At 59.5% G+C, this 12,647-nt stretch overlaps 1 protein-coding gene across 4 annotated transcripts; it reads right to left on the minus strand.

Annotated features, from left to right (window-relative positions):
- Positions 1–6,034: 6,034 nt before the first annotated feature.
- Positions 6,035–11,657, minus strand: LOC140902578 (sulfotransferase 2B1). Of its 4 annotated transcripts, none has more exons than XM_073322803.1 (7): positions 11,638–11,657; positions 8,851–8,993; positions 8,100–8,308; positions 7,689–7,815; positions 7,262–7,356; positions 6,661–6,841; positions 6,035–6,468 (listed from the first exon to the last, which is right to left on the minus strand). In XM_073322803.1, exons 2-7 carry the CDS (start codon positions 8,984–8,986, stop codon positions 6,359–6,361), a joined length of 858 nt encoding a protein of 285 aa, XP_073178904.1. In that variant the 5' UTR covers positions 8,987–8,993; positions 11,638–11,657; the 3' UTR covers positions 6,035–6,358. The 4 variants fall into 4 exon arrangements, with proteins under 4 accessions (XP_073178904.1, XP_073178902.1, XP_073178903.1 ...); XM_073322801.2 differs by lacking the exon at positions 11,638–11,657 and adding an exon at positions 11,431–11,532; XM_073322802.2 differs by lacking the exon at positions 11,638–11,657 and adding an exon at positions 11,431–11,532 and having other exon boundaries at positions 8,851–9,126.
- Positions 11,658–12,647: the final 990 nt, after the last annotated feature.

The following is a 12,647-nucleotide window of genomic DNA, read 5'->3' on the forward strand; positions in this document are numbered from 1 at the left end:
GCTAAACCCAGGGTTGTGAGTTCAATCCTTGAGGGGGCCATTTAGGGATATGGGGCAAAAATTGGGGATTGGTCCTGCTTTGACCAGGGCGTTGGACTAGATGACCTCCTGAGGTCCCTTCCAACCCTGATATTCTCTGAACCTCTAGGGCGACCTGTTTACCTGGGACGGAGGACAAAGGACAGGAGCCGAGCTGTTGGGGAAGGGGATATAGGATGCTTGGCGGGAAGGAGGGGGCTGCTGGACTGGCGAGGGAGCAGGCAGAGCCCCCCTGGATGCAGGGGAGACCTAGATGTGCTCTGCTGAGGGAGGCCAGGCCTGAGGCCCTGAGAGTTTCCTCTGCTGGGTTCAGACGCTCAATAAACCCTCCTGTGTTACGCTGGCTGAGAGTCGCTCTGGTCTGGAGAACAGGGGGCATTACTCCCTCTGGGCATGGAGGCCCTGGGGGTCCAGAGTGAGGGGACTCCCTGAGGGGGCCCACGGCGAGAGACAGGCGTGTTAAGGCTCAGAGAGGTGCAGTCCCAGGGGCCAGAGGGGCTTAACCCCTGAGAGAGAGTGGACGCCCAAGAAGGGCTGTTGCTCTGAAGGGGGTTCTCCTCAGGGACTATATGGAGCCAAGACAGCACAAGTCCTGTGAGTCTGTGACAGGACCCCAGGGGGTTGGGGAACAGCACCAGAGAAGGGGGAGGAAGGCAGCTCAGCAGGACTGGATGGGGGCACCAGGGGCCTCCCCCACCGTGTTTTGGGTCTGGCCCACATCTGGCCCCTGCAGGCAGTGAATTGGAGGGGCTCACCCAGGCTCCTAGGGGTCCTCAGGATACTTTGGTTCCATTTCCAACCCTTCCCCAGCTCCTGCAGGGGTCAGCCTCCCTGGATCCCTGGGCCTTGGGCTAGTGACATAGGGTTCTCTTCAGGTCTGGTTTGAACACCAGGGATTAGCCACGGCTTCCACGTGCCCATGAGACAGGGAAGCCACCCCAGCCAGCGCCCATAGCACCTGGTTCAAACTCAAATCCTCCCCTCCCTGGGGTGGATTGGAGCTGGGTGCATGCCGTGTTTATTGTGAATACAGAAAGAATCAGAGGAAGCAATCAGTAAAAGCTATAACTTTCCATTCACTCACTCATTCATTCACACACACTCAAGTTCTGCAAGGTTGTTATTATAGTTACCAGCCTAGGAGTTGCTCAGGCCAAGTCACTGGCGAGGCGGCCTGGACACGAGGATGGAGCTGGGCCTTGTCAGATGTGCATCCGATGCTCCTTGAAGTTGGTTGCAGAAAGAGACCCAAAGTCCTCAGTCTTTAGGGTCTGTCTTTATAGGGATCCATTCTCATACAAGTCTACGGGGTTTACCTCGTCATGCTGTTCTCACGTTTGAAGTGATAGCCAATCACGCAGATGGTACAGCAATGACGGTCCTCTTCGGTTCTTCGGCCCCCTCGTCCTTGGGGCGGTTGGGGTGGATTCTGGTGTGTCCTCAGGCTTATCGCCCGGCGCATTCTTCGGCCACACGGTCCTGTCGTTTATTATGATTCTTCGGCCTCAACCTTTTATTACTCATCCAAACAGACAACCCCAATCACACACTCTATTTCACATAACATATTTCCTATCACATCTGCATTTTATTACCAAGTCCTTTAACAAAACCATTCTGAAATCACTGGGGCGCGACAGGCTCCAATAGACCTATTCATACCACGTGTTACCTGTGACAAGAAAACAAGCAGGATAAAAACGCAAGAGTGGGGCTCACCAGATCTCATTCCTGAGTTCGGGAAAACAGTTGTAATAGCAGCTGTCCTTAATGATAATCTTATCACTTTAGAACAAGATGTTTCAGGATGTGCTTCTACAATTAACATAGACCTTGTAAACTGACAGGCATAATTCGATTAGCACAGACTCAGCAAGCTGGGAGGCATATTTCTTTCTAATGGTCAGGCCAAATCTGGGGTCTGTTCTGGGCCAATCTTTCTCACACTCCCCCATAACATAAATGTATTAATTATTACTTTCATCCAACAATGACAGTATCCCCGCCCACCCGGCCATGGGAAGCACAGAACTGGACCGAGTCGTATCAGGGTGGGATCAGGTAGACTGGTTCTCTCTGGGCTGGAACAGAGCTGCAGCCACCTCTGGGGCAGGGCAGCCAGGGAACAGCCGCATGGTGACACCGCATGGGGATGGCTCGTCCGGCGCTGAGATGCAGCCACCGCTGGAGTGGACACTCTAGGCTCCCTTTGACCACGCCTGAGACAAGCTGGTCAGGTGAGTGGGTTGCAGGGTGGGAGGTTATCTCGGCATCCCACGTTCTCCCTTGGAGGACTGGGTGGAGCGCAAACCGGCTGCTTCAAAAGGGTCTGATTTCATGTGGGGGAGCGGTCCTTGCTCCTTTTGGTTGGTTCCCCCTTGCCCCAGTACAGCCCTGGACCCCAGCACTCAGATGGGAGCCGAGCCCCCTGCACTGGGGGACACAAAGACCTTCATGTCCTTAACCTGGAGCTAGGGGCTGGTGCTTGGGGCTGGAGTGATTCCAGGCCAGGCCTTGAGATGCAGTGAGCTGCTCAGGGGAGTCTGGATACAAGGACCAGCAATGCCACAGGACAATACACCTCAAGTTAAACCTCCCTCCCAGCATGGGGGCCATGGCCCAAGGTATGCAAAAGGCTCTGGCAGCAGCTGCTTAGCCTGGGGCCAACACCTGCCATTTCCCACCTAGAGTGGGATAGAACCCAGGAGTCCTGGCTCCCATCCCCCTGCTCTAACCCACCCAATCCCATTCTCCCATCATCCCCCATTCCATTTTGATCAGGTCCCACCTCCACGTGCAGATACTAAAGGGTTAAGCAGCTGCAGATCCCTGTGGCATACAGGGCTGCTTCCCCATTTATTCAACTAATCCCAGCTGGGATCCTCCTTCCTGGGGAGGGAAGAGCCTCTGGCCCAGGGCCTGGCCCATCTCCCAGCATCTACAAGAGGAGGTGTGGGAGGGGCACAGGTGGCTGTAAGCACTAAACCCCACTCCCCTGCTAGAGCTGGGGATAGAACCCAGGAGTCCTGGCATCCAGCCCCAGCCCCCCCACCCCGATTTTAACCACTAGACCCCACTCCTGCCTGGAGCCTGGTGTTCCCCAAGCACATGGGACTGAGGGTATAAAACAGAACACAGGGGCCCCATGCTGGGCCTTTCTCCTGCCCCCACCTTATCATGAAGTGTGGGGGAGTCTGGGGCCTGCACCCCTCTTCCTGGGATTCACTGTGACTCTCAGCCAGCCAGTAAAACGGAAGGTTTGTTGGACAACAGGAACACAGTCTAAAACAGAGCTTGTGGGTGCAACCAGGACCCCTCAGTCAAGTCCTTCCGGGGGGCAGGGAGCTCAGACCCCCGCCCTGGGGTTCCCTGCATTCTATCACCCAGCACCAAACTGAAACCAAAACCCCCCCAGCAGGCTCTCTCCTGCAGCCTTTGTCCAGTTTCCTGGGCAGAGGTGTCACCTCCCCCTCCCCCTCCCAGCTCAGGTGACAGGCTCTCAGGTCTCCCATCCCCAGTGAACCTCCCCTGCCACATTCCCAGGTCAACGCTCCCTGCTGCTGCTGCGTCACACACCTACACTGCAATCAACCGTCACACACCTACACTGCAATCAACCGAGACACTCAGAAGAAGACTGAAGACTCCAACAGAGGAGACTGGCCCAGGTTTCAAGGGTCAAACCTGTGTACTATGAACTTCAATATCCAGTGAGGAAAGAAAAACTGCTTAATCTAGATGTTGCCCAGTCTAATAGGGTTGAGCGTTTAGACTGCGTGCTTACAGAATCATAGAACTGGAAGGGACCTCCGGAGGCCATCTAGTCCAGTCCCCTGCACTTATATTTTCTTTTCTTTCGGTAACTAACTCTGCCTTTTTGCCTATCACTTAATATCACTTAAAATCTCTCTTTTGTTGTCAATAAACTTCTTTAACTGTATATCTTTACCAGTGAGTTTGTATTCAGTGTGTGAAAAATCTGCTCAGGTTTGCAAAGGCTGATGTATAGCCACTTTCCACTGATGAAATGGTGAACCAACTAATAAATCTGCATTACTCGTCTTGAGCAGTGCAAGACAGCATATTCCTGAGGTGCAAGGCTGGAAGCTGGGGGAATTTGGCCTTTCATGGCAGGTGCCTTTCCCTGTGAGATTCATAAGTGGCTCTGGGAGCTTTCAGGCAAGCGAGCTGGGTATGGGGTCTCCCCATGCGGTTGTGCTGAGTGATCACAGCACCCAGAAAGGTTTGCTACTTGTCACGAGCAAGGCACAGTGAGAGACAGCTCAGGCCGGAGAGAGTTTAGGGGGTATAGTGGTCCCCCAGTCCCAGGCTGCAGCCCAGGGATCCCTGCATCACAGGGTTCTGGGCCAAGACTGGGGTCCTAGGCACTCCTGGAATACACCTAATAAATAATGTACAGCACCTAGCACGAGGGGGTCCTGGGCCAAGACTGGTGTCCTCAGCACTCCTGGAATACACCGAACAAGCAGCACTAATGATGTGCAGTGCCTGTGTCTGGGGCGCCTGGGGGCTGTGGCTGTGCAAAAAATAAATGACACGAACGATGCCATTGGCACACGAGGAACTGGGGGTAACAGGGCCAGGGATCAGTGGATGCTGGAAGGTTTCCCCTTGTCAGAGGAGGGAAGGCCTGGAACAACCTACCTCCTAGTCGGTGTCGGGGGCAAAGACCCTCACTAGTCCAAGGGCGGGAGGCACGGGGGGGGGGGGGGGTTCGATCCTGCTGCTCCCTGCTGGATGGGGTCATGTTCAGGGGCGGCGAGTTATATCTCCACGTGGTGCCTTAGCACCTGCAACATTCAGAGCCCCGAAACCCAGCTCCACCAATATTTGGGGCAGGGTGTCCCCCCCACCGGCCCCACCTGCCACCCCCGAGTGTCCCCCGGCCCCCTCTTGCTGCCTTCCCTGCCCCTGCGCCTCTGCCCTGCAGCTCCATGCTGCCTCCCTGCAGCGACTGCTGCCGTGGGGTCCTAGTGCCCCCATCTCGACTGCCGGGGCAGACTGACTGAGCCTGCCCTTCCACCTCAGACCCTTCCCTCTTCCGGCGGGACCCTCCACCAGCACAGGGCCCCTGCCCACAGCCACCGCTCCTGCCCCATGCTGGGCAAGGGGCAGCCCCACCCCTCACCCCCAGTGAGGCTACAGTCAGGGGCAACAGTGGGGGAGGAGATCACTCGCAGCACCCCCCGGCTCCCACCATGGGGGAGGCAAGGGAGATTCCTGGACCTGAGAGGACCCTAGGAGCACATGCAGTGACAGTGGTGGGGCTGAGTGTGCTGCTGGGGGGCGTGAAAGGGGGCTCCTCCCCCAGAGCTCACTGCTGCCGGCAGGGAAAGGGCTTGGGGGAGTCCTCCTCTCTGGCCCCTGTCCCAGAGCAGCCTGTCTGCACCCCAAACTCATCCCCAGCCCTGCCCCACCCCAGAGCCCATACCCCCAGCCAGAGCCCTCATCCCCCTGCACCCCAACCCTCTGCCCCAGCCCTGAGCCCCCTTCAGCACCACAAACCCCTCATCTCCAGTCCCAGCCAAAGCCCTCATCCCACCACACCCCAACCCTCTGCCCCAGCCATGAGCCTCTCTAACCCCCAAGCTCCCCAGTCTCACACACAGAGTCCTCACCCCCTACACCTCTACTCTTGCCCTGAGCCCCTCCCACACCCCAAACCCCTCATCTACAGCCACACCCCACAGCCCTCACCCTGCACCCCGTCCCTCCACACCCCTTCCCATCCCCAAACTCCTTCCCAGAGCCTGCACCCTGCACCCTAATCCCCTGCCCCAGCCTAGGGCCTGCACCCCAGACCTCCTCCCCCACCCAAACACCCTCCCAGAGCCTTGGGCAGGAGGGGGGCGGAGTTTGGGCAGGGGCAGGTTCTGGGCACCACCAAAATTTCTACAAACCTGCCACCCCATGTCATGATCTGTTCATGGCAAACCCAGAGAACTTAGATTAGAAAACCAAATCCACTTGCTGGAAAGTTGCCACGTCACCTGGTTTTATTTCTTAGAATCCAGAGGCCTGACGCACAGGAACCCAAACTAGAGAGACACAGAGCAGGCTGCTCCTCGAGGCACCGAGGCTCAACTCCCATGCCATGCTCTCTTTAAATACACCTCAGATGAGCCCTGCCGTGTGCGCACTGGCCTCTGCTGGACACAGGCCCAGCCGGCTCTGCCTATTGCAGATGCACTAATGACGCTGCCCCAAGGGGCATCTCCCAGGGCACACTAAGCACAGCAGCACATGGGTGGCGCGGGGCTGGTGTATTGCGGGCACAGACGTGGCGGGCGCAGGGCCGTCAGTCCCAGGGGAAGGTCATGCCCAGACCCTGCATCCGCTCCCGGTAAACGGTGTCGAATCGTTGGCTCTGCGCCTCCGAGAGATGGTTCCTCCAGTCGCCGCAGATCCCTGCAAACCACAGGGACATGGTCTAGGGTGCCCCTCACTCCCAACCCACAGCCCCTGCTCCCCAGTCCTGCCCCTGCAAGCTCTGCCCATGCCCCTCACTCCGGACCTGCAGCCCTGGGTCTCCCAGCCCTGCCTCATTCAGCTCTGCCAGTGTCCCTTAATCCTGGCCCGCAGCCCCCACCCTGGACTCACCTTTCCTCAAGAACTCCCCCTTCTGGTGGTCCATGTACTTGTCATCCAACTGGGAGAAGTTGGACATTTTGTTCCCCTTCATGCTCTGGAAGGAGGCGTTCTCCACCACAGCGGCCATTTGCTCCTCACTCAGCTCCTTCCCCAGGAAGTGGCAGATTCTCCGCACGCTGCCCAGTGGATCCTGGGGGAGGCACCCACTTTCATGAAGGGTGGGATCTGGGGTGACTTTATTATGGTCCATGGGTGCCTCAGTTCCCCAGCTGGAAGGTACTGCTCCCCATTGGGTCCAGACAAACTGACACCTCTGAGGGCAGAGGGCCTTGGCCACAAGCCACGTCGGCTGCCTGGGGCGTGGTTAAGTGTGGGTCAGGCTCACAGGGAGGGGCTACATGTTGGCATGGCCCAGGGGCGGGATTATATGTGGGCATAGCCACAGGGAGGGGCTACATGTGGGCATGGCCTCAGGGACGGGGTTAAGTGCAGGCATGTCCACAGGCGTTGGTGTTATGTGAGGATGAGACCTTAGGTCGGGGCTATGTGTGGGTGCCACCAGGGGGCGGAGTTATGTGTGGGCGTGGCCCAAAGGGCGGGGTTTCCCTACCTGCTGCAGCTCCTCGTAGGTGATGGGGAAGAAGTTCTCGTTCCCCTTCAGCCCCATCCAGCCGGTGACGTGGTCGAACCAGGAGCCATAGGCCACTGTGCAGGGGACAGCGGCATGGTGACCCCAGACCCGGCTCCACCCGGCCCCTCCACCCTGGTCTGCCGGGGACAGCAGGGGCCTGGGAGCTGGGACACCCGGGTTCCATCCTGGCGCTGGGAGGAGAGTGGGGGCTGGAGGTCAGCGGTGTTTGCAGACCCCTGGTTGTGCTGAGGCTGTTTGGGGAGGGGGGCTCTGAGCTGTGCCGGGCTCTGGGCAAAGGGCTGGTCAGAGCTGGCTGGGGATGCACAAACTCGAAGCACTTGTGACTTGCTTGGGACCCAGGCGTTCGGCTCCAGAGTGGCCCCTGCGGGCCCGGGGTGCTGCTCACCATTCCCGCTCAGGAAGTCCTCGAAGAAGGAGTCCAGTGAGCCAGGGTCCTTGAACAGGCGCAGCAGCTTGGAGAAGTGGTAGAGAGAGACCAGGACGTCCTTGGGGCAGCGCAGGGTGTAGATGATCTGGGGAGAGGTGGGGAGGGGGGTCACTGCTGGGGCGTCATGCTACCAATTGGGAGAGGCGGGTGCCAAGTGAACCCAGTGATTAGCCACCCACCCTGGGCCGTCACTTCCCCACCCTCTCTAGAGGGAGAAGGAATCACCCCATCCCACTGGCTGCACTTTCGCACACCCACATTGGTGTAACTCACACCCAGCAGCAGCCCTGGATTCACCCCCCTCCTGATGCACAGCCCTGCCGGTGCCCCTCAATCCCGACCCACAGCCCCCACTCTCCCGCCTCTCACTTTGGCCTTGGAGCGCTGCAGGGACTTGGGGAAGAGCTGCACGGGGAGGTGGGAGCAGATCAGCCGGGGTGGGGGGTATTTCAGGGCAGCCTTCAGCCCATTCTGATTGTCCATCCAGGGCGACCGCTCCCAGTTCAGCACTCTGCGCACCCAGCCGGGGTCCCCGTCACAATGGATCAGACTCAGAATCTCCAGCATCCAGTTAGTGCCTGGGGATGAAAGGGTTAATGGGCCTGAAATAATCCCTCGACTCACTGGGTCCCTCTCTGCTCCCAGAGCTGGGGAGAGAACCCAGGAGTCCTGGCTCCCAGATCTTCTGCTTTAACCTACCAGCCTCCCTTTCCCAGATCTGGGGATCGGTTCCAGGAGCCTGGTTCCCAGCCCCCACACCACATTCACGGAGGTGAATTGACAGTGCTAAAATCCGAAGGTCTTGTTTTGCTGTGTCGGGGTCTCCTGGCCCTGCCGCCAGCTCTGGAGAAAGCCTGTGATCAGAGTGCGTCTGCAGAGAGCCAGCTTAGCGCCAGGTGGGCGAGTTGGGCCCCAGGGAGCAGCCTGCTTTGTCTCGCTGGGGGTATGGGAGCCCGGGCTCTGACATCTAGGAAAGCAGGTCATATGATGTTGCAACCTTCCTGCTACTGGGTTTGGTGTTTCCATCTAATGTCCTTGTGTGTGTCATGAATGCCCCCCCCGCCACACACACCCACACACACCCACACACACACTCCGCTTTGCCCCCGCTCTCCTCTACCTGACTTGGGGTAGGTGACGTTGAAGATGTCGTCGTCCCGCACCTGGAATTCATTCTCCACGTAGCTCAGCGCCTCGGGGGAGTAATTCAGACATGGGAACAGCAACCCCTTGTGGGTGAAGTATTCACGTGCCATGGCAAGGCTGGGACAGAGACAGACCTCCCAGCGTCGGTGCTGGCCCCTGTGTGATACTAGGGGATATTGTGCTGCAAGGGTTCAGTAGGGGGGAGCTGTCGTGCAGGGAGCGGGGCAGGGGCTCAGTAGGGGGCACCGTGCTGCAGGGAACAGGGTGAAGCTGTTACTTGGCTGTCCCATCCCAGAGCCAGCTGCATTTCAGCAACGATTGAGCCGATTCCGTGGCTTGTTCCCGGAATGACTGTAGGGCCCTTGCTGGTGGCTGTGGCTGGGACAACAGCCCGTGCTTGGGGTGGGAGCCCGCTGTGGGGTTCTGCAACAGGCCCAGGCTCTCTGCTCTCCCGCTAGCTACCTTCGGGCCTGGGCAGAGCCAGTGCCATTCAACCTTTGGAGGCCCTGCCAGGTGCTCCCTGCCCGGCACAGTGACATTTGGACCTGAGCTGAGCTGGCACCTTTAATCCCCCAGGGCACTGTGCCCCTGCCCAGCTGTGTCAGGTGCCCGGGTCCTGGTGTGAGAGTGGAGGGGGCAGGCGTGTGGCAAATCCTGTCATCCCCCCCCGGGAGGGGTCGCTTCCATGGCAGCAGATCATCAGCCTCGGGGGTGGGGGAACCATCCAGCCCGAGTCACCCCCCTTCCCTGCTCCACATCAACCCCTCCATGGGGAGCTGGGAGTTCAGGCTCCATGGCCCATTCAGCAGCTCCACGAGGGCGGCCAACAGGGGGCGCCGATTAGTGCCCGTTGTGGGTTTGGGTTTGCAGATGTCTCCACCCCAGGGATACAGCTAATCCCTGCCCTGCCGGACCCAGCCAGCCCTGCCCTGGAGCTGGATCAGAGCTGGGCGCCCTGGCGGGGAAAGGCCCCGTGTCCCATCAAGCCAGCCAGGCCCTGCCCTGGAGCCAGATCAGAGCTGGGCGCCCTGGAGGGGAACACACCCGTGGGCTCTCAGGCAGGGAGAGGGTCAGGCTGCAGACATGGGCCCCTGGGCACCGCCCCTGGGCACCGTCCCTGAGCTGTGTGTGTGCGGGGCGGGATGGGGGTATTTAAGAAGGGCCCTGCTGGGTCAGCCCAGGGTCTATTTAGCTGGGATCCTGTCTGACAATGTCCCGCCCCCCACCCCGGGATGCAGTTAGGGAGTGATCCTGCCGGCTTCTGGTGGTGAGAGGTTTAGGGACTCCCGGCACGTGGGGCTGCGTCCTGCCCATCCTGGCTAGTGGCCAGCGAAGGTCCCATCCTTCAGGTGCTCACCTCATGCTCCGTTGAACCCGTTACCACATGCCCGGCCAGTGAGGGGCCCAGCTTGCCAGTGTGTTGGGTGAAGGGGGGATTCCTTTGCTCTTTCTTTGTTGGGCAACCCCTAGTCTTTGTGTTACTTGTCCCTAGTCACCTTCTCCACCCCAGGCAGGATTCATAGACCTCTGTCATCCCCCTGCAGCCGTGTCTTCTCCCAGCTGAACAGTCCCGGGCTAGAATCTCCCCTCCCACGGATGCTCTGCCATCCCTCTTGGCACTTTTGTTCCCCTTTTCTGCACCTTTTGCAAACCCCTGTATCCTTTCTGAGACGGGGCGTACCCGGGCTTCATAGAGCCAAATTATGCTATTTGCTGTCTTAGTTTCTAGCCCTTTCATTCTGCAGTCAGTAGTGCTGCTATTTCCGAGCTGAGCTCCTTCCCAGCTCTTGGGGGGAGCCCTCTGGGCTGGAGTGAGGGTGCTGTTCAATTTCTCAGTTTGCTCCAACCCTCCACCCTGGGTGGACTAGTCTCCCCAGCTGTCTGCCAGGCCTCCTGCTCCAGAGAGACAGAACCGGCCTGGTGGGTTTTGCATCTTTAGAAAACTGCTTCTCCCCATGCTCCATGCCCAGCTGCCAGAGCCCGTCAGCTTTTCCCTTCTGCACCCCCAATCAGCCCCCACTGGGATCTGACGTCCAGATTTGAACAGATCGTTTTGCCCCCACATGCCACCCTTGCTCTGCTCTCCAGCCTGGGCTGTTCTTCTGGGCCCCTGGCTGGCTCCTTGGTTTTGGGGGCATATCTAGGCTGAGCTGCTCCCAAGGTTGCCCTCGCAAATTGCCCTGGGCTTAGTTCCCCCGTGGGAGCGGGCGGGAGTTCTGTGTGAGGTCTGGGCTTCTCCCAGTCTGCATCTGTAACCACACTGCAGTCACGGGCCAATTCCCCTCCTGCTGCCTGGGTGTAAATCAGGAGTGACGCCATTGCACTCAGGGGGCCAGTTCCCCTCTCGCTGCCCCAGGGTAAATCAGGAGTGACCCCATTCCACTCAGTAGGGCTGCCCCCGCAGCTCCCTGGGGTGGCTCTGGATTTGCCCCCAGCTCGGGCAGTGACTCTGGCTGCTGGGCAAGGGCCGGGATCGCCTCGGGGGCGCAGGGGGCTCTGGGCCGGGGACCCCCAGGGGTCTGGGAATTCCCAGGCACGGGGCTCAGGTACTCACCCCAGCTCCGGCAGGTCTGGGCTGCCTGTCCCGAGCTCTGGCCCAGCCTCCTCCAGGCCCCACCCTGGCCCTGGCATTAACCCTTCAGTGCCCAACCAGCCTGCGGGGGAGGGGGGGAGTTGGGGGCGGGGACAGGATGTATGTGGCTCTGACCCTCTGCTGACCCCCAACATCCCGCCCTGTCCTCCCCCACCGCACTCTCAGCACCTGGGATTTCTGTTGCTTTCTTCCCCCTCCCGACAATCTCCACCTCCTGGCCCCCAGGTGTGTGGTAGATCCAGCCTCCCATGGCCCCGCTCCCCTCCTCAGGACGGGAGGGGGCAGAAAAGGCGGGGGAGGGGCAGTGTGGGTATGGGGCAGGCCAGGGGCGGCTGCACTGGGGGTGGAATTGGGACATCTCTGTTTTGTAGGGAGCCCCTGTGGGAATTTTCTTAACTCAGGAAATAACAACAGGACTTGGCGGTGCCCCATCCCAGCTCAGACCCCCTCCCCTGGCTCCCAGCCCCCCAACTATGGCCCAGCCCCTTCCCCTGGCTCCCAGCCCCCTCCTCCAGCTCTGAGTGCCTCAACCATGGCCCAGCCCCCTCCTCCCTCTCCCAGCTCACAATCCCCTCCACCGCTCCCCCTGCTCCCAGCCCCAAAATCACAGCCCAGGCCCCTCCTCCTCCCTACCCTGCTCTCAGCCCCCCACCCGTCACAGCCCAGCCCCCTTCTCCCTACCCAGCTTCCAGCGCCTCCCCCACAGCTCACCCCCCACTATTATCTACCCAGCTTCCGGTTGCCCTCCTGCTTCCTATGTTAAAAACCAAAGGCAGGTGCAGCATAGAAGAGCTGGTGCAACAGTGTGTTCTCAGGGCCTCGGCAGGCTAGTGCCCTTGTGTAAATCCGGAGTAAATCCATTGGAGTCACTGGGGCCAATCCCCCTCTCGCTCACCCCGTCTCTTATCTCACCCTCCCTGCCCCCAATTCCACTCTTCTGCCCATGGTTGGGCCCATCCATCCCCCCATCCCTAGGGCTGAGAACCCTACATCTGATGGCTGTGCTGAGAACTCAAAGGGTTAAAGCAGGGCCAGACCCACCCCTGCTCCCGCTTGGCTGGGTGGAATCAGACCCCCTGGGTTCCCTGTGCTGGGAAAACAGCTCCTATGCTGAGCGCTGGGCTGGGCATTGCCCCCAGAGCCCTGTGAATCCCCAGGCCAAGAGCCAAGCCCAGCTG

This window comes from Lepidochelys kempii, chromosome 24 (assembly GCF_965140285.1).
Source record: "Lepidochelys kempii isolate rLepKem1 chromosome 24, rLepKem1.hap1, whole genome shotgun sequence".
Classification (NCBI taxonomy): Eukaryota; Metazoa; Chordata; order Testudines; family Cheloniidae; genus Lepidochelys; species Lepidochelys kempii.

What these genes read in the sequence shown, in the direction of transcription:
- LOC140902578 (XM_073322799.1), bottom strand. Translation starts at nt 11,507, where the DNA reads ATGCCAGGGCCAGGGTGGGGCCTGGAGGAGGCTGGGCCAGAGCTCGGG. An exon ending in CGTCACCTACCCCAAGTCAG is followed by an intron (nt 8,309 to 8,850) that starts GTAGAGGAGAGC and finishes TTTCATCCCCAG; the next exon opens with GCACTAACTGGATGCTGGAG. An exon ending in GGGGGAGTTCTTGAGGAAAG is followed by an intron (nt 6,469 to 6,660) that starts GTGAGTCCAGGG and finishes TGTGGTTTGCAG; the next exon opens with GGATCTGCGGCGACTGGAGG.